Here is a 20063-nt window from a genome sequence, read left to right on the forward strand (position 1 = left end):
CTCTCATGCCCAGATCCGGGCCCCAATTTCCCAGAACCTGGGGCTCCAGCTGTGGCTCAGGGGTGGGCAGAAGAGGAGACAGAAGTGACAGCTTCCCCAGCCCCCAGTTGCACCAGGCCTTGAGGGCCCCTTTGTCACTGAATCTGATAAGAAACCCCACCCCGGCAGCCCCCTCCTCTCACCTGACCAATGGCCACAGGCTGGCTGGGCCCAGCTCCCTGTATATAAGGAGACCCTGGGGGCTGAGCACTACCAAGGCCAGTCCTGAGCAGGCCCAACTCCAGTGCAGCCGCCCACCCTGCCGCCATGTCTCTGACCAAGACTGAGAGGACCCTCATTGTGTCCATGTGGGCCAAGATCTCCACTCAGGCCGACACCATCGGCACCGAGACTCTGGAGAGGTGAGTGTCAGGCAGGACTGCCAGAGGGACTGGGTGGGAGGCCAGGTATGTGAGTGGGGACGGTGGGGAGGGGGTGGTGGGGAGGGGACAGTGGGGAGGGGGTGGTGGGGAGGGGATGGTGGGAAGGGCATGGTGGGGAGGGGACAGTGAGGAGGGGACAGTGGGGAGGGGACAGTGGGGACAGATAGCCTTCCCTCTCAGTGAGGAGGGCAGGGTAAGGAGGGTACGATTAGGAGTTGCACAGGTATGTGGGCTCACTGAGACCTGAGCAGGCACAGGCCCAGGTTCTGACAAGCAGAGGGTGAAAAATTTTGCTCTAGACCTGAAGGGCCTTACAGGGCAGCCAGGGCACTACAGCCTCTAAAGTCTCAGCATCTGATCCCAGCATCTGGGATCAGGGCACCGTCCCAGTATCAAAGTCCCAGCATCTGATCCCCTGGGAGGGGCCAGGGAGCTTTTCCTTCCCTGGAACGCTGCTGGGAGGTCATGAGCCTGCAGAAGGGGTGGCGGGCAACCCAGTCTGGGGCTGGGAGGGAGGTCCTGTGGCCACAGGAGACGGTGGAGGGGCTGGGGGCACCAGGCGTGCTGCAGGCGGAGGGCGGGGACTTGGGGATCAGGCGAACAGAACCCGTTGGAAGCAGGGCGATGAGCCGGGAGCTGCAGCGACCTGGGGGGCCTCTAGCACAGGGCAGCCTGGGAGGCAGCCGGGCACCGCGAGGAGGGGCTGGGGCCTGCTGCGGGGTCGCAGATGTGTCCTGGTGCCCGGAGAGGGCCGCAGGGCGCGGGGGCCGTGGGCGGGAGGCCGCGCTGCTGGGAGCTCACGGCCCCCGCCCCCCGTCCCAGGCTCTTCCTCAGCTACCCGCAGACCAAGACCTACTTCCCGCACTTCGACCTGCACCCGGGGTCCGCGCAGCTGCACGCGCACGGCTCCAAGGTGGTGGCCGCCGTGGGCGACGCAGCGAAGAACATCGACAACATCGGCGCCGCCCTGTCCAAGCTGAGCGAGCTGCACGCCTACGTCCTGCGCGTGGACCCGGTCAACTTCAAGGTGAGCAGGGCGCGGTGCGGGCGGGGCGGGGCGGGATCGCTGGGCGGGGCGGGGAGGTGTCGCGAGGAGGGGCGGGGCCCGGGCTAGGCCCCGCCCCCGCACTGAGCCGGCCCCGCCCCCAGCTCCTGTCCCACTGCCTGCTGGTCACCCTGGCCGCGCGCTTCCCCGCCGACTTCACGGCCGAGGCCCACGCCGCCTGGGACAAGTTCCTATCGGTCGTATCCTCTGTCCTGACCGAGAAGTACCGCTGAGCGCCGCCTCCGGGACCCCCAGGACAGGCTGCGGCCCCTCCCCTGCCCTTCACCCTCCCACAATTCCTGCCCTGACTCCAATAAATGGATGAGGACAGAGCGATCTGGGCTCTGTGTTCTCAGTACTGGAGGGAAGAAGGGGAGAAGCTGAGTGATGGGTCCGGGGGCTTTGCAGGAACGCGGTCGTCCCCGCTGACGTCGCGGCCTGGGGGTCACGTGGGGGGCGCTTTGGGGAGGTTCTTGCCCTGAGCACCGGAGCTGCAGCCCGGGTGGAGCAGAGCAGTCCCGGGCCAGCCCACGGCGTCTCCTGGGGCTCTTGGTCAGACGGGCGTTTGTGCGTCTCCCAGCTTCCCATATCGCCCAAAGATTGTCACTTCGCTAAGCGTCTCGGGAGCGTGTCGGGACTCAGGGAACTTTTCCACAAAGCCTGAAGTCCGAATCCCGGGATTCTGGCAGCTGCGGGGGTCCCTGAGGCCTGTCCCTCCCCGACTCCTAAGAGAGTAGGGGTTTCCTGCCCGGTGTTCTCTCTCCGGCTCCTCCCATGAGCTCCCTTCTGGCACACCAGTAACTTTGCCCGAGGGAGTAATTACAGACGCCCCTGAAGTCTGGAGTAAAGGTACCCACGCACAACAGCGTGAGTCAGTGCCAGAAACCCTGGGATCCCGGAGGTCGAGGCCTCCATGTAGGCAGGAACCCGGACTGGCTACGTTCCCGGCGCAGGCCGAGAGTCCCCGCGTTCCCGCCGCTCTCGGGCCGATAAGGACAGGCGGGGTGCTCGGAGTCTCTATAAGGAGCCCAGGGCGGCGGGTGCGGCCCCCAGAGCACGTCAGGCGGCGCCATGCTCAGCGCCCAGGAGCGCGCCCACATCGCGCAGGTCTGGGACCTGATCGCGGGCCACGAGGCGCAATTCGGGGCGGAGCTGCTGCTCAGGTCGGTAGAGGCGGGGTCTCCGGGAGCTCAGGGAGGTGGAGATGAGGGTGTTGGCCGCGTGGGCCGCCAACGCCATCCAAGGTCCCTCCGATGAGGATCCCCGGGGCTCTGGGCGGTGTGGGCGCTAGTGAAGTCCCACGCAGCCGCCCTCCTCCCCGGTCACCGACCTGGTCCTGCAGGCTCTTCACAGTATACCCCAGCACCAAGGTCTACTTCCCGCACTTGAGCTCCTGCCAGGACGCGACGCAGCTGCTGAGCCACGGGCAGCGCATGCTGGCGGCGGTGGGCGCGGCGGTGCAGCACATGGACCACCTGCGCGCCGCGCTCAGCCCACTGGCGGACCTGCACGCGCTCGTGCTGCGCGTGGACCCAGCCAACTTTCCGGTGAGCCCTTTCCGGCCGGGGCAATGGTGCAGCGCGCAGCCGGGGGAGCTCCGGGGATCCCTAGAGGGACAGACCCCGTCTCACAGGCCGCTTCTCCTGCAGCTGCTAATCCAGTGTTTCCACGTCGTGCTGGCCTCCCACCTGCAGGACGAGTTCACCGTGGAAATGCAAGCGGCGTGGGACAAGTTCCTGACTGGTGTGGCCGTGGTGTTGACGGAAAAGTACCGCTGAGCCTAGTGCTGCGCTGGCCTTTGTTTGTGCCTGTCAATAAACAGAGGCCCCAAATATCTGCCCCCGCCTGTGTGGTCTTTGGGGAGCTGGCAAAGTGAGGTCACTATTGTTGGCCAGAGAAGCTCAGGGACCTGCAAGGATCCTCCTAGAACTCTCAAATGCGCCCCACCCCCGGAGGTTTGTCCTCCCATGGCGGGCAGTGTGGTGGGGCAGAGGGAGTACTGTGATGTGGGGGGGGGGGGTGGCCTTCGACTTCAACTCTTGAATCCGGCTTCCAACCGCACTGTTCGCAAAGCACTTCCCCATTCATGCATTTATTCACTCATTCTCTCTCCATCCCCACTTCCTGCTGGGACCTGTAGATGCTAATCCTGGACCCTTTGCAGAGAGATGCAGAAACTGAGGTCTCGGAGCCAAATGTGCAACCTAATTAGGGCCCCAGAGCAGAGGGCTCCGCAGACCTCACTGTTCCTTTCCCCTTCCTTCCCCCATGGACACTTCCTGGGCTGCAAACCTGTGCTAGCCTGGTTAGCCCTGCCTGTGACCCTCCAGCCCTGGGGGTGAGGTGGGGAGGAAGTCCTCTGTGGCCACAAATTGGCAGACAGACCTGGTTTAGGCTTCCAGCCTGCTCATTGACAAGCTATGCGACCCTGGGCATGTCCCAGAGCTCTCCGGCCTTTACCCATCGAATAGAAAAACAACATTCAACTCACAAGATTTTTGAAATAATTTTTGAAATCATAACATAGGGTGGGTGCCTGCCGGCTCATTGCCACCCCACCCCTCCACCCAGCCCCAGCTGCCGTGTCTCAGTCTCTGCAGGTGCCCAGGCCAAGGCACTCCCTCCCCCAGGTTCCCTCTTCTCCCTCCCCAGGATGGGGAAAGGAATCTTAAGGCTCCACCCCAGGCTTTTCAGACAAAGAACAGGGTCTGAGGAAAGAGTAGGACCTTCGAGGTCTGCAAATCCTGAATAGGATTGGCTCTGGGTTGGCCATCCTGGGTCAGTGTGGGGAGCACTAGACCAGGCCTGGCAGCCAGGTCTGACCTGGCGGTCAGCGCCTAGGTCTGAAGAGAGCTGTTGGAAGTGGAGCCCTGACTGTGAGTCAGTCAAGCTCCCTCCAGCAGGCAGTGCCAGGGACCTGTTGCCCTGCACTGCCTGGGACGCCAGCCTGGTAGTTTGGAGAACTTGGCCCCATGTTATCAACATACCCCAACTGTTTTCTTGAGTTTTTTCATTTTGTCTTGTTTTGTTTTTGAGACAGGGCCTTGCTCTGTGGCCCCGGCTGGAGTGCAGTGGCTCACTGCAGCCTCAACCTCCTGGGATCAAGCGATTCTCCTGCCTCTGTCTCCCGAGTAGCTGGGATTATAGGCACGCGCCACCATGCCTGGCTAATTTTTGTATTTTTAACAGGGACACAGTTTCACCACGTTGATCAGGCTAGTCTCAAACTCCTGACCTCAAGTGATCCGCCCGCCTCAGCCTCCCAAAATGCTGGGATGACAGGCGTGAGCCACCACGCTCAGCCCCCCAAATGTTTACATGGATAAGTAACAGCTTTTGGTCCCAGGCAGTTTGGTGTGAAAGCAGCTTATGTTTCACTCTGGAAAAACTGTGCTCTTCTTCCCATCCAGGAAGCTGCCTGGGTCTGGGCCATATGTGGATACCTTACGGGTATAAGGGGCTCAGGACCCTGTGTAGAAGCCCAGGACAATGCGAGTGGGAAGGTTACCATGTACAGAACTGGGTTTCTGTTTGGGTAGGACTAAGAGACGCAGGGCAGCCTTGGGCAACCTGCCTACTCTCACTCCTCTTCCTATTTTCCCATGCCAGGCACCTCCTGGCAACTTGCCTGCCAAAGACCCTGCATCCCAGGCATAAGAGCTCCTACTCTCCCCCTCCTTTCACTTTTGAGCTTACACAGACTCAGACAGAACGCACCACGGTGCTGTCTCCTGAGGACAAGGCTAACATCAAGGCGGTCTGGGCGAAGGTCTGCGACCACGCTCCTGACTATGTCACGGAGGCCCTTGAGAGGGAAGGACCCTCCTCTCCCCGCTCACATTTTGGGTCCAACACCCACTCTAGGGCTCCACTGGCCACCCCTAACCATTCTTGCCCCAGCCCCAGCCCCCAGCCCCTCATTCTTTGCTTCCCCCGGAAGCATGTTCCTGACCTTCCTCTCACTTGGTCCTGAGGTATGGCTCAGCCCTCATCAAGAAACAATGCAAGTAGGTGGCCGACACACTGACCAACACCATGGCCCACTGAGATGACATGCCCAATGACTGGTCTGAGCTGAGGCAACTGCACGTCAACGAGCTGTGGGTGGACCCAGGCAACATCAGGGTGAGCTTTGGGCTGGGAGGAATCTAGGGTGTGGGGGCAGCTGGTCTTCCTCATAAGACACAGCATCCCATGCGTTCGGGGAGGTGGAGCATAGGTGACAGTGGTATCTACGACCCCTGACTCTCTCCACAGTTCCTCGATAAATGCCTCCTGGTGACACTGGTCCATCACACCCTTCCCAGTTTACCCATGTGGTGCCTCCACGGACAAATTATTTGCTTTTGTGAGTGATGTGTTGACCTGCAAATACCATTAAGCTGAAGCGTTGGTGGCCATGCCCCCTGCCCACTGGGCCTCCCTCCAGGCCCTCCTCCCCTCCCCACCCCAGCACTTCCTGATCTTTGAATGAAGTCCCAGTAGGCGGCAGCCTGTGTGTGCCTGGGTTCTCTCTCTCCCTGAGTGTGCCAGCCATGGAGGTGTTTTCCTGTCTCAGACCAAGGACCTCTCCGCAGCTGCATGGGGTTGGGGAGGGAGAACTGCAGGGAGCATGGGAGGGGAAGCTGAGATGGGCCTGCTCAAGAGAAGGTGCTGAGCCTGTCCCTGTCCTGAGAGGTGCCAGGCCTGCAGGCAGTGACTTAGGAGCTGCGGAGGAGAGGCCTCCAGGGTTCTTCTCAGGGAGTCCCAGCATTGCCACCCTCCTTTGAAATCTCCCTGGTTGAACTTACACATACACTCTCCATCAAAACAAGACGAAACAAAACAAACTAGCAAAATAGGCTGTTCCCAATGCAAGTGCAGGTGCCTGAACATTTCTCTCATTCCCACCCCTTCCTGCCAGAGGGTAGGTGTCTGGAGAGGGTAGGTGTCTGGAGTGAGGGCGCTGGCCCTACCCACACGTCCTCTGTCATGGGAACCCTCCCACAGCAGCCCAGTCAGTGGGGAAGGAGGAAGGGGCTGCGATGCTCACAGCCGGCAGCCTACACCTGGGGAGACTCTTCAGCAGAGTACCTTGCGGCCTCACTCCTGCACTTCTCCTGCACTTTATAAGGTACTTTCAGAACCCACTGTGTGCCCAGCTCTGAGCCCCCAGCTAATTGCCCCACCCAGGGCCTCTGGGACTTCCTGGTGCTTCTGCTTCCCGTGCTGCCAGCAACTTCTGGAAACGTCCCTGTCCCCGGTGCTGAAGTCCTGGAATCCATGCTGGGAAGTTGCTCAGCCCATCTGGCTCTCAGCCCTCCTAAGAACATGAGCAGCACTTCCAGCCCAGCTCCTGTCCCAGAGCAAGCGTCCCCCTCCACACTCACAGTACTGGATCAAGCTTTGGGGAGGGCGGAGAGGGCCCCGTCATCACTTTTCTTCTGGACATGGACCTCTGAATTGTTGGGGAGTTCCCTCCCCCTCTCCATCCACTCTTCCTCTGCCTCACAGCCCAGAGCATTGTTATTTAAGCATAAACACTTAAAAAAATAAACTAAAATCCATCCCTGCTTTCACACACACACCCTATCTTGTGTTACTTAAAGTAGGAGAGAGTCTCTCTTTCCTGTCTCCTCACTCCCAGCCCCAAAAGAGACCACAGTGAAAGGTTTGGGACTGAGCCCACCGGCCCCATCCTGTGCTGAGGGAACAGCTACAACTACAACTACTGCTGCAGGCCCTCTTTTTGGGCAAAAATACCATCATACTGTAGATACCTGTGTACAACTTCCTATTCTCAGTGAACTGTCTCCTCTACACCCCTTTCAGCCAGTTCATTCAGTTCTATGCCATTCCACAGTCTCACTATTTCTATATTTCCATTACGATTCCGCCAAAAATCATCACTATTTATTTGTTTGTTTGTTTGTTTGTTTGTTTATTTATTTTGAGACGGAGTTTCCCTCTTGTTGCCCAGGCTGGAGTGCAATGGCACAATCTCGGCTCACCGCATCTGCCTCCCGGGTTCAAGCGATTCTCCTGCCTCAGCCTCCTGAGTAACTGGGATTACAGCCATGTGCCACCGATCCCCGCTAATTTTGTATTTTTAGTAGAGACAGGGTTTCTCCATGTTGGTCAGGCTGGTCTGGAACTCCCGACCTCAGGTTTTTCACCTGCCTCAGCCTCCCAAAGTGCTGGGATTGCAGGCGTCAGCCACCGCGCCAGGCCAAACCATCACTTTTCATGAGCAGGGATGCACCCACTGGCACTACTGCACCTCCCACCCTTCCCCCACCAAGTCCACCCTTTCCTCACCCCACATCGCCCCCACCTCAATTCTGCAACCACAGAGGACCTCTTCCCCGTCCTCTCCCCTCCCAGAGCCAAGTTTGTTTATCTGTTTACAACCACTATTTACCTAGCGAGTCTTCCATCAGAGCATTTGGAGAGACTGGGGGTGTCACAGTGAACCACGACCTCCAGGCCAGTGGGAGAGTCAGTCACACAAAATGCACAGGGTCCCACTGTGAGTCCAGCACCCACCACCCCCACGCGTCACCCCACAACCCCGGGTAGAGGAGTCTGAACCTGCATGCAGCCCAGCCCCGTGCTTTTTGCGTCCTGGTATTTGTTCCTTCCTGATGCCTGTCACTCAAGCACACTAGTGACTATCGCCAGAGGGAAAGGGAGTTGGAGGGAGCGAGACTGGAGAGGAGGACGGACTCTGCGCGGAAATTCTTTTGCGTTCCTATGGGCCAGGGCGTCCGGGTGCGCGCATTCCTCTCCGCCCCGGATTGGGCGAAGCCTCCCGGCTCACACTCGCTCGCCCGCGTGTTCCCTGATCCCGCTGGAGCTGACGCGCGTCCAGCGCGTGCCAGGCCGGGGCGGGGGTGCGGGCTGACTTTCTCCCTCACTAGGGACGCTCGGGCGCCCCAAAGAAAAGGGTGGCGCTGCGCTCCGGGGTGGAAGAGCCGACAGCGCCCGACCCCAACGGGCCGGCCCCCTCGCCCAGCGTCGCGACCGCCCTGCTTCCTGGCGAGCTGGACGGGCGGGAGTGGAGCGGCGGGTGGAGGGTGGAGACGTCCCGGCCCCCGTCCCGTGTGCGCCCCCAGCGGAGGCCAAGCCGCCCTGTCCGGGACTCCCCTGCGGTCCAGGCCGCGCCCCGGGCTCCGCGCCAGCCAATGAGCACCGCCCTGCCGGGCGTGCCCGGAGCATAAACCCTGGCGCGCTGGCTGCCCGGCACTCTTCTGGTCCCCACAGACTCAGAAAGAACCCACCATGGTGCTGTCTCCTGCCGACAAGACCAACGTCAAGGCCGCCTGGGGTAAGGTCGGCGGGCACGCTGGCGAGTATGGTGCGGAGGCCCTGGAGAGGTGAGGCTCCCTCCCCTGCTCCGACCCGGGCTCCTCGCCCGGCTTCACCCACCGGCCACCCGCAACCGTCCTGGCCCCGGACCCAAACCCCACCCCTCACTCTGCTTCTCCCCGCAGGATGTTCCTGTCCTTCCCCACCACCAAGACCTACTTCCCCCACTTCGACCTGAGCCACGGCTCTGCCCAGGTTAAGGACCACGGCAAGAAGGTGGCCGACGCGCTGACCCTCGCCGTGGGGCACGTGGACGACATGCCCCACGCGCTGTCCGCGCTGAGCGACCTGCACGCGCACAAGCTTCGGGTGGACCCGGTCAACTTCAAGGTGAGCGGCGGGCCGGGAGCGATCTGGGTCGAGGGGCGAGATGGCGCCTTCCTCGCAGGGCAGAGCATCCCGCGGGTTGCGGGAGGTGCAGCGCAGGCGGCGGCTGCGGGCCCTCGGCCCCACTGACCCTCTTCTCTGCACAGCTCCTGAGCCACTGCCTGCTGGTGACTCTGGCCGCTCACCTCCCCGCCGAGTTCACCCCTGCGGTGCACGCCTCCCTGGACAAGTTCCTGGCTTCTGTGAGCACCGTGCTGACCTCCAAATACCGTTAAGCTGGAGCCTCGGTGGTCATGCTTCTTGCCCCTTGGGCCTCCCGCCAGGCCCTCCTCCCCTCCTTGCACCGGCCCTTCCTGGTCTTTGAATAAAGTCTGAGTGGGCGGCAGCCTGTGTGTGCCTGGGTTCTCTCTCTCCCTGAATGTGCCAGCCATCGGGGTATTTTCCTGTTTCTGACCAAGAACCTCTCCGTTAGCCGGGCACGGTGGCTCAAGCCTGTAATCCCAGCACTTTGGGAGGCTGAGACGGGCGGATCACAAGGTCAGGAGATCGAGACCATCCTGGCTAACACGGTGAAACCCCGTCTCTACTAAAAATACAAAAAACTAGCCGGGCGAGGTGGCGGGCGCCTGTGGTCCCAGCTACTCCGGAGGCTGAGGCAGGAGAATGGCGTAAACCCGGGAGGCGGAGCTTGCAGTGAGCTGAGATCCGGCCACTGCACTCCAGCCTGGGCGACAGAGCCAGACTCAGTCTCAAAAAAAAAAAAAAAAAAAAAGAACCTCTCCGCAGCTGCATGGGGTTGGGGAGGGAGAACTGCAGGGAGCATGGGAGGGGAAGCTGAGATGGGCCTGCTCAAGAGAAGGTGCTGAGCCTGTCCCTGTCCTGAGAGGTGCCAGGCCTGCAGGCAGTGACTCAGGAGCTGCGGAAGAGAGGCCTCCAGGGTTCTTCTCAGGGAGTCCCAGCATTGCCACCCTCCTTTGAAATCTCCCTGGTTGAACTTACACATACACTCTCCATCAAAACAAGACGAGACAAAACAAACTAGCAAAATAGGCTGTTCCCAATGCAAGTGCAGGTGCCTGAACATTTCTCTCATTCCCACCCCTTCCTGCCAGAGGGTAGGTGTCTGGAGAGGGTAGGTGTCTGGAGTGAGGGCGCTGGCCCTACCCACACGTCGTCTGTCATGGGAACCCTCCCACAGCAGCCCAGTCAGTGGGGAAGGGGGAAGGGGCTGCGATGCTCACAGCCGGCAGCCTACACCTGGGGAGACTCTTCAGCAGAGTACCTTGCGGCCTCACTCCTGCACTTCTCCTGCACTTTATAAGGTGCTTTCAAAACTCACTGTGTGCCCAGCTCTGAGCCCCCAGCTAATTGCCCCACCCAGGGCCTCTGGGACTTCCTGGTGCTTCTGCTTCCCGTGCTGCCAGCAACTTCTGGAAACGTCCCTGTCCCCGGTGCTGAAGTCCTGGAATCCATGCTGGGAAGTTGCTCAGCCCATCTGGCTCTCAGCCCTCCTAAGAACATGAGCAGCACTTCCAGCCCAGCTCCTGTCCCAGAGCAAGCGTCCCCCTCCACACTCACAGTACTGGATCAAGCTTTGGGGAGGGCGGAGAGGGCCCCGTCATCACTTTTCTTCTGGACATGGACCTCTGAATTGTTGGGGAGTTCCCTCCCCCTCTCCATCCACTCTTCCTCTGCCTTACAGCCCAGAGCATTGTTATTTAAGCATAAACACTTAAAAAAATAAACTAAAATCCATCCCTGCTTTCACACACACACACACACACCCTTTCTTGTGTTACTTAAAGTAGGAGAGAGTCTCTCTTTCCTGTCTCCTCACCCCCACCCCCAAGAGACCACAGTGAAAGGTTTGGGACTCAGCCCACAGGCCCGATCCTGTGCTGAGAGGGAACAGCTACAACTACAACTACTGCTGCAGGCCCTCTTTTTGGGCAAAAATACCATCATACTGTAGATACCTGTGTACAACTTCCTATTCTCAGTGAACTGTCTCCCCTATATCACTTTCAGCCACTTCATTCAGCTCTGTGCCATTCCACAGTTTCACTAATTATTACTTTTCATTTCGTTTCGGTTTTTGAGATGGAGCCTCGCTCTGTCACCCAGGCTGGAGTGCAGTGGTGCGATCTTGGCTCACTAGAACCTCCACCTCCTGGGTTGAAGTGATTCTCCTGCCTCCGCCTCCTAAGTAGCTGGGACTACAGGCGCAGGCCACCACACCTGGCTAATTATTTTTATTTTTAGTAGAGATGGGATTTCACTATGTTAGCCTCAGTTAATCTGCCTGTCTCGGCCTCCGAAAGTGCTGGGATTACAGGAGTTAGCCACCTCACCTGGCCTCATCGATTATTTCTATTATTTCTGGTTATGATCCTTTGTATTTGTCCTCATAAGTCATTTGTCTTTTCTTATTAAGATGTAGGAGCTGGCCGAGCGCGGTGGCTCAAGCCTGTAATCCCAGCACTTTGGGAGGCCGAGACGGGCAGATCACGAGGTCAGGAGATCGAGACCATCCTGGCTAACACGGTGAAACCCCGTCTCTACTAAAAAAAATACAAAAAACTAGCCGGGCGAGTTGGCGGACGCCTGTAGTCCCAGCTACTCCGGAGGCTGAGGCAGGAGAATGGCGTAAACCTGGGAGGCGGAGATTGAAGTGAGCCGAGATCACGCCACCGCACTCCAGCCTGGGCGACAGAGCGAGACTCCGTCTCAAAAAAAAAAAAAAAAAAAGAAGGGGTTGTCCCAGGCCTGAGGTAAGGGGTCTTTGGTGACTTTAAGTTCCCACATCTCAAAAAAAGCAAAACAAAACAAAAAGGAGGGTGTGGTGGCTCATGCCTGTAATCCCAGCACTTTGGGAGGCTGAGATGGGCGGATCACTTGAGGTCGGGAGTTCGAGACCAGCCTGACCAACATGTAGAAACCACGTCTCTACTAAAAATACAAAATTAGCCTGGCGTGATGGCCCAAGCCTGTAATCCCAGCTACTCAGGAGGCTGAGGCAGGAGAATCACTTGAACCCAGGAGGCGGAGGTTGCAGTGAGCTGAGATCACACCACTGCACTCCAGGCTGGACAACAAGAGCGAAACTCCATCTCAAAAAAAAAAAGCCCCCACATCTTATCATTTTTTTTCTTTCCTTCAGGCTGTGGGCAGAGTCAGAAGAGGGTGGCAGACAGGGAGGGGAAATGAGAAGATCCAATGGGCCAACCATTGCTAAGCTGGTGGGAGCTACTTCCTTCTCTGCTCAAGGCTCCTGGACATCCAGAGCGGGACCTGAGTAAGGGTCTTGGGGGGACGGGGCAGGGGGCAGGCTGAAGGGTGCCCAGCTGACACACTCTCCAAAGCGAGGTCTTCTGCCAGACCCCCAGGAAATGACTTATCAGTGATTCCTCAGGCTGTTTTCTCCTCAGTACCATTCCCTCTAAAAAATCACTTTTCATGAGCAAGGATGCACTCACTGGCACTCCTGCACCTCTCACCCTTCCCCAGAAGTCCACTCCTTCCTTCCTCACCCTGCAGGAGCTGGCCGGCACCATCACCCCCCATCTCCCCACCTCCATTCTCCAACCACAGGGGCCTTGTCTCCTCTGTCCCTTCTCCTCCCTGAGCCAAGCCTCCTCCCTCCTCTACCTCCTCCACCTAGTACATATCCTTAAGTCTCACCTCCTCCAGGAAGCCCCCATACTAATCCTGGTCCCCTTGAATGCCTGGTCCACACCTCCAGAGTTCCTCAGGGCCTGTGATGAGGTTTGCACCTCTGTGTGTACTTGTGTGATGGTTAGAGGACTGCCTACCTCCCAGAGGACGCTCAATGCTCCAGGCGGTTCTGGCTGTTGTTTTATTTACTTGTTTCACAACTATTTACCTAGCAAGTCTTCCATCAGAGCATTTGGAGAGATGGGGGTGTCACAGTGAACCACGACCTCTAGGCCAGTGGGAAAGTCAGTCACACAAACTGCACAGGGTCCCACTGTGAGTCCATGACCTGGGGCTTAGCCAGCACCCACCACCCTCACGCGTCACCCCACAACCCCCTAGAGGAGTCTGAACCTGCACGGAGCCCAGCCCCGTGCTTTTTGCGTCCTGGTATTTGTTCCTTCCTGATGCCTGTCACTCAAGCACACTAGTGACTATCGCCAGAGGGAAAGGGAGTTGGAGGGAGCGAGACTGGAGAGGAGGACGGACTCTGCGCGGAAATTCTTTTGCGTTCCTATGGGCCAGGGCGTCCGGGTGCGCGCATTCCTCTCCGCCCCGGATTGGGCGAAGCCTCCCGGCTCACACTCGCTCGCCCGCGTGTTCCCTGATCCCGCTGGAGCTGACGCGCGTCCAGCGCGTGCCAGGCCGGGGCGGGGGTGCGGGCTGACTTTCTCCCTCACTAGGGACGCTCGGGCGCCCCAAAGAAAAGGGTGGCGCTGCGCTCCGGGGTGGAAGAGCCGACAGCGCCCGACCCCAACGGGCCGGCCCCCTCGCCCAGCGTCGCGACCGCCCTGCTTCCTGGCGAGCTGGACGGGCGGGAGTGGAGCGGCGGGTGGAGGGTGGAGACGTCCCGGCCCCCGTCCCGTGTGCGCCCCCAGCGGAGGCCAAGCCGCCCTGTCCGGGACTCCCCTGCGGTCCAGGCCGCGCCCCGGGCTCCGCGCCAGCCAATGAGCACCGCCCTGCCGGGCGTGCCCGGAGCATAAACCCTGGCGCGCTGGCTGCCCGGCACTCTTCTGGTCCCCACAGACTCAGAAAGAACCCACCATGGTGCTGTCTCCTGCCGACAAGACCAACGTCAAGGCCGCCTGGGGTAAGGTCGGCGGGCACGCTGGCGAGTATGGTGCGGAGGCCCTGGAGAGGTGAGGCTCCCTCCCCTGCTCCGACCCGGGCTCCTCGCCCGGCTTCACCCACCGGCCACCCGCAACCGTCCTGGCCCCGGACCCAAACCCCACCCCTCACTCTGCTTCTCCCCGCAGGATGTTCCTGTCCTTCCCCACCACCAAGACCTACTTCCCCCACTTCGACCTGAGCCACGGCTCTGCCCAGGTTAAGGACCACGGCAAGAAGGTGGCCGACGCGCTGACCCTCGCCGTGGGGCACGTGGACGACATGCCCCACGCGCTGTCCGCGCTGAGCGACCTGCACGCGCACAAGCTTCGGGTGGACCCGGTCAACTTCAAGGTGAGCGGCGAGCCGGGAGCGATCTGGGTCGAGGGGCGAGATGGCGCCTTCCTCGCAGGGCAGAGCATCCCGCGGGTTGCGGGAGGTGCAGCGCAGGCGGCGGCTGCGGGCCCTCGGCCCCACTGACCCTCTTCTCTGCACAGCTCCTGAGCCACTGCCTGCTGGTGACTCTGGCCGCTCACCTCCCCGCCGAGTTCACCCCTGCGGTGCACGCCTCCCTGGACAAGTTCCTGGCTTCTGTGAGCACCGTGCTGACCTCCAAATACCGTTAAGCTGGAGCCTCGGTGGTCATGCTTCTTGCCCCTTGGGCCTCCCGCCAGGCCCTCCTCCCCTCCTTGCACCGGCCCTTCCTGGTCTTTGAATAAAGTCTGAGTGGGCGGCAGCCTGTATGTGCCTGAGTTTCTTCCCTCAGCGAAGGTGCCAGGGATGGGCATGGACAGCAGCTGGGACACACATGGCTAGGACCTCTCTGCAGCTGGATAGGGTAGGAAAGGGCAGGGGCGGGAGGAGGGGAGAGAGGAAGGAAGTTGAGCCATCGCAAAGTCCAACTGGAAAACCGCTGGATCCTAGAGTGCTTTGAGGATGCATTTGCTCTTTCCTGAGTTTTATTCCCAGGCCTTTCAGATTCAATGCAGGTTTGTTGAAATAATGAATGTATCCATCTTTACATTTCTAGGCACTCTTGTGCCAAGAACTGGCTGCTTTCTGCCTGAGACCTCACTGGTTTCCCAGAGGTCCTCCCAGATATGGGTGGTGGGTAGGTTAGGAAAGTCCCACTCCAGCGCGGCTGCATTGATCCCCCATTGTCCCCACTAGTCTCCGGAAAACCTCCCAGATACGGGCACAGTTTAGATGAAATCAGGGGTGAGGGGCGCAACCGCAGGCCCCAGACAATTCAATAGGGGTTCCCCTTTCACCCCCAGGCCATCCTAGGATGCTCACAAGGATCTAGACACTGATGCCCTGGGGCTGGCGAGGTCAGGAGGTCATCTCTGGGCCCAGCTCAGGGCTCAGCTCAGCAGCCACTCAGCTCCCCTGAGGCTGGGGAGCCTGTCCCATTGTGACTGGAGAGGAGAGCCGGGCCACGGAGTCCTGGCTATAAGGTCCCTCCTCCCTGCAGCGTATTTTCTCTTTGCTGAGCAGGCTCTCAGTGCCTGGGGTATCAGAGGGAGGGTTCCCAGACATCGCAGCCACAAAGCCCTGGCCCTCAACTGATAGCAATATCTTTTCTTCCCTAAGCCCATGAATTGCCCTTGGTAAATACCTATGGCAGGCCCTCTGCCTGCGTTTGTGATGTCCTTTCCATAGCCTGTGGGTACAGTATCAACTCTCAGGAAGATAGTGTCTTCATTATTTCATCAGGAAGAATGGAGGTCTGACCTAAAGGTAGAAATATGTCAAATGTACATCAGTGGGCTGGTTGGAGTGCAGCAGTGTTTACAATTAATTGATCAGAATCAGTTATAAATTTATTGTTTTCTTCTCCACTCCTGCTGCTTCAGTTGACTAAGCCTAAGAAAAAATTATAAAAATTGGCCGGGCATGGTGGCTCATGCCTGTAATTGTAGCACTTTGGGAGGCTGAGGCAGGTGGATCACCTGAAGTCAGGGGTTCAAGACCAGCCTAGCCAACATGGTGAAACCCTGTCTCTACTAAAAACACAAAAATTGGCCGGGTGCGATGACTCATGCCTGTAAACCCAGCACTTTGGTAGGCAGAGGTTGCAGTGAGTCAAGATTGCGCAATTGCACTCCAGCTTGGGCAACAAGAGCGAAACTCCGTCTCAAAATAAATAAATAAAATAAAATAAATTAGCCCAGCAGCTGGGCACGGTGGCTCACGCCTGTAATCCCAGCACTTTGGGAGGCCAAGGCAGGCAGATCACAAGGTCAGGAGTTTGAGACCAGCCTGGCCAATATGGTGAAACCCCATCTCTACCAAAAATACAAAAAATTAGCCGGGTGTGGTGGCACATGCCTGTAATCCCAGCTACTCGGGAGGCTGAGGCAGGAGAATCACTTGAACTCAGGAGGCAGAGGTTGCGGTGATGCGCGATCACACCATTGCACTCTAGACTGGGCAACAAGAGCGAAGCTCCATCTCAAAAAGAAAAAGTTATAAAAATTATACATCAGTAGATGAATGGGTAAATAAAACGTGGTGGTCTATACATACAAGGGAATATTATTTGGCCATAAAAAGAAATGAAGCACTGATAGGATGTAGCTGCACCTTGAAAATATTTGACAAGAAGCCAGACACCAAAGGTCACATATTGCATGACTCCATCTATATGCAATATCCACTACAGCCAAATCCATAGGAACCAAAAGCAGATTAGTGGCTGCCGGGGCCAGAGTTAGTGTTTTTTTTTTGTTTTGTTTTGTTTTGTTTTGTTTTTTGAGACGGAATCTCACTCTGTCGCCCAGGCTGGAGTGCAGTGGCGCGATCTCAGCTCACTGCAAGCTCCGCCTCCCGGGTTCCCGCCATTCTCCTGCCTCAGCCTCCTGAGTAGCTGGGACTACAGGCGCCCGCCGCCTCACCCGGCTAGTTTTTTGCATTTTTTAGTACAGACGGGGTTTCACCGTGTTAGCCAGGATGGTCTCGATCTCCTGATCCGCCCGTCTCGGCCTCCCAAAGTGCTGGGATTACAGGCTTGAGCCACCGCGCCCGGCCCAGAGTTACTGTTAATGAGTACAGAGCTGGCGTTTGGGATGATGAAAAAGCTCTGACCTAGATAGTGGTGATGGTTGCATAACATTGTAAATGTTCTTAGTATCACCAAATTTTACACCTGAAAAATGGCTAAAATGATAATTTATGTCGATTTTAGCACAATGTTTTTAAAACAAGAAAGCTATAAGGGGTACAGCACAGTGAGTGTTGCATACGCATTTACTATTATTCTTGGGTAATATCCCAGGCACTCAGTAAACGTTCACTGCCCTGAAGAAACACTGCTACGAGTCAGGCACCTGACAGTTGTTATCCGTTTAATTCTCACAATCTGAGAAGAAATTTTCACCCTCATTTTATATAATAAATGAGAAAATAGACTCGGGCAAGGGTCACAATAGACTCAAGAGGCAGAATGAACTCACTTCCAATGACAAATCCATGCCGAAATTCAGTGTTATAATAATACATAGGGCCGGGCGCGGTGGTTCACGCCTGTAATCCCAGAACTTTGGGAGGACGAGGCGGATCACCTGAGGTCAGGAGTTTGAGATCAGCCTGACCAACATGGTGAAACCGTGTTTCTACTAAAAATACAAAATTGGCCAGGTGTGGTGGCGGCGCCTGTAATCCCAGCTACTCGGAAGGCTGAGGCAGGAGAATCGCTTGAACCTGGGAGGCGGAGGTTGCCGTGAGCCGAAATCGCGCCACCGCACTCACCGCACCCGGCCAATTTTTGTGTTTTTAGCGGAGACTAAAAACTACACGGTGAACACCTAAGACGCGGGGGCCTTGGATCCAGGGCGATTCAGAGTTCCCCGGGTCGGAGCAGTCGGAGATGGAGGCCGCGCGGTCCCGGGATCCGGGACCAGGCCCTGCACCCCAGGGTGGCGAGGCTGCAGCGCGGCGCCCCCTGGTGGCCGCGGGAACCCCTGGCCGGTCCGCGCAGGCGCAGCGCGGGCGCAGGGCGCGGTGGGTTCCAGCGCGGGAATGGCGCTGTCCGCGGAGGACCGGGCGCTGGTGCGCGCCCTGTGGAAGAAACTGGGCAGCAACGTCGGTGTCTACGCTACTGAGGCCCTGGAGAGGTGCGGCGAGGCTGGGCGCCCCCGCCCTCCGAGGCCCTGCCTCCCCAAGCCCCCTGGACGCGCCTCACCGCCTTTCCTCTCGCAGGACCTTCCTGGCCTTCCCCGCCACGAAGACCTACTTCTCCCACCTAGACCTGAGCCCCGGCTCCGCCCAGGTCAGAGCACACGGCCAGAAGGTGGCGGACGCGCTGAGCCTCGCCGTGGAGCGCCTAGACGACCTACCCCGCGCGCTGTCCGCTCTGAGCCATCTGCACGCTTGCCAGCTGCGAGTGGACCCAGCTAACTTCCCGGTGAGCGGCTGCCGTGCTGGGCCCCTGTTCTCGGGAGGGCTCCGGCGGGGCGGGTGCGGGGGGCATGTGGGGCGGGTGCAGGCAAGTGAGCCTTGCGTGCTCGCCGCAGCTCCTGGGCCACTGCCTGCTGGTGACCCTCGCCCGGCACTACCCCGGAGACTTCAGCCCGGCGCTGCAGGCGTCGCTGGACAAGTTCCTGAGCCACGTGATCTCTGCGCTGGCTTCCGAGTACCGCTGAACTGTGGGTGGGTGGCCGTGTGACCCCCAGGCGATCTTCCCCGTGTATGAGTAAAGCCTCCCCAAGGTGCAGCCTTCTTGCCGTGCTCTCTCAAAGGCAGGACGCGAGAACAAGGCGCCGCCCCGCCCCAAGGAAAAGCGAGGGTCTGGGGCGCACCCCCAGTGCCCAGATCCAGGCGCGCCTCGTCCCACCCCCAGCAGGTTTGGGGCCTCGGCCACGGGGGCACCGACCTGTGTGCGGCCTGACCCTCCCAAGTGCAGTGGCAGGTAGGGGCTGGGAGGACGGCCGACTCTGCCCATCCCCAGGGTGGCTGGCTTCGTCCTCCCCACTCCAGGTCAAGCACGCGGCCCAGGCCCACTGCGAGAACTCCGCACCTGCAGCGTGAAGGCGCGCGGGCGGCGTCAGGTCCCGGGGCCCACTCCGAACAGGTTAGGGAACAGCGCCCCCTCCCGGCGCGAGTCGGTACCTGCGCAACGCCCAGCCCGCTAATGGCTCCACAGCTGTGGCCTGGAATTGGGCACCTGGGGTGCCGGGGGCGTTGTGGTGGGGGAGGTGGGACCAGCCCCAGCACCTAGCCACGTAGCAGGCAAGGTGGACCAGGAGCCGACCCAGACCCCTGCCTTCACCCGACACCACTACGGAGAGGGAAGCTAGGCCTTCTTTTTTATATTTGTCCACATAAAACCAGTCATGGTCATTGTAGAACTTCCGAAAACAACGCTTGCTGCACCTTCCTGTGTATCCCAGGTCCAGGAATGGGTGCAGCACATCCTTCAGCTCCCACTTGACACGTGGCAAACTGTGTTATGTGTAAACAAGAACAGGACACGGCTGTCACATCCAACAGCACATGTGTAACACAGACATAGACATACACACACACACACACACACACGGGACAGAGACAGGCCCCACCCAGACCCCTAACATTTAATGCGTAGCTGTTCCAGTCTTTTTTTTTTTGAGACGGAGTTTAGCTCTGTCACCCAGGCTGGAGTGCAGTGGCCTGATCTCGGCTCACTGCAAGCTCCACCTCCCGGGTTCACACCATTCTCCTGCCTCAGCCTCCCGAGTAGCTGGGACTACAGGCGCCCGCCACCTCGCCCAGCTAATTTTTTGTATTTTTAGTAGAGACGGGGTTTCACCATGTTGTCCAGGATGGTCTCCATCTCCTGACCTCATGATCCGCCCGTCTCAGCCTCCCAAAGTGCTGGGATTACAGGCGTGAGCCACCGCGCCCGGCTGTTCCAGTCTTTCTAGGCACATGTAGAGATGCTTTTCCTCAGAAATAGTATTCTCAAGGTGACACTGAGAAGTGGACAGGCCAGGCGCAGTGGTTCATGCCTGTAATCCCAGCACTCCGGAGGCCAAGGTAAGCAGATCACCTGAGGCCACAAGTTCGAGACCAGCCTGGGTAACATGGTGAAACCCCGTGTTTACTAAAAATACAAAAATTAG

General features: G+C 58.8%; 5 protein-coding genes across 5 annotated transcripts; all 5 read left to right on the forward strand.

The window, feature by feature from the left end:
• Nucleotides 1-246: 246 nt before the first annotated feature.
• LOC139359731 (hemoglobin subunit zeta) lies at nucleotides 247-1836 on the forward strand. The gene is made up of 3 exons (XM_071083663.1): nucleotides 247-401; nucleotides 1245-1449; nucleotides 1572-1836. The coding sequence occupies exons 1-3, from the start codon at nucleotides 307-309 to the stop codon at nucleotides 1698-1700; spliced, it is 429 nt and encodes a 142-aa protein (XP_070939764.1). The 5' UTR covers nucleotides 247-306; the 3' UTR covers nucleotides 1701-1836.
• Nucleotides 1837-2505: 669 nt separating this feature from the next.
• Nucleotides 2506-3299, forward strand: LOC105485927 (hemoglobin subunit mu). The gene is made up of 3 exons (XM_011748564.2): nucleotides 2506-2630; nucleotides 2810-3014; nucleotides 3117-3299. Exons 1-3 carry the CDS (start codon nucleotides 2539-2541, stop codon nucleotides 3243-3245), a joined length of 426 nt encoding a protein of 141 aa, XP_011746866.2. The 5' UTR covers nucleotides 2506-2538; the 3' UTR covers nucleotides 3246-3299.
• A 5367-nt stretch (nucleotides 3300-8666) lies between these two features.
• Nucleotides 8667-9526, forward strand: LOC139359788 (hemoglobin subunit alpha-1/2/3). The gene is made up of 3 exons (XM_071083758.1): nucleotides 8667-8822; nucleotides 8940-9144; nucleotides 9288-9526. Exons 1-3 carry the CDS (start codon nucleotides 8728-8730, stop codon nucleotides 9414-9416), a joined length of 429 nt encoding a protein of 142 aa, XP_070939859.1. The 5' UTR covers nucleotides 8667-8727; the 3' UTR covers nucleotides 9417-9526.
• A 4312-nt stretch (nucleotides 9527-13838) lies between these two features.
• Nucleotides 13839-14698, forward strand: LOC139359789 (hemoglobin subunit alpha-1/2/3). The gene is made up of 3 exons (XM_071083759.1): nucleotides 13839-13994; nucleotides 14112-14316; nucleotides 14460-14698. The coding sequence occupies exons 1-3, from the start codon at nucleotides 13900-13902 to the stop codon at nucleotides 14586-14588; spliced, it is 429 nt and encodes a 142-aa protein (XP_070939860.1). The 5' UTR covers nucleotides 13839-13899; the 3' UTR covers nucleotides 14589-14698.
• Nucleotides 14699-17958: 3260 nt separating this feature from the next.
• Nucleotides 17959-18676, forward strand: LOC105485926 (hemoglobin subunit theta 1). The gene is made up of 3 exons (XM_011748561.2): nucleotides 17959-18077; nucleotides 18163-18367; nucleotides 18477-18676. The coding sequence occupies exons 1-3, from the start codon at nucleotides 17983-17985 to the stop codon at nucleotides 18603-18605; spliced, it is 429 nt and encodes a 142-aa protein (XP_011746863.1). The 5' UTR covers nucleotides 17959-17982; the 3' UTR covers nucleotides 18606-18676.
• The last annotated feature ends 1387 nt before the right edge of the window (nucleotides 18677-20063 follow it).

Source organism: Macaca nemestrina, chromosome 18 (genome assembly GCF_043159975.1).
Source record: "Macaca nemestrina isolate mMacNem1 chromosome 18, mMacNem.hap1, whole genome shotgun sequence".
In the NCBI taxonomy this organism is placed as follows: domain Eukaryota; kingdom Metazoa; phylum Chordata; class Mammalia; order Primates; family Cercopithecidae; genus Macaca; species Macaca nemestrina.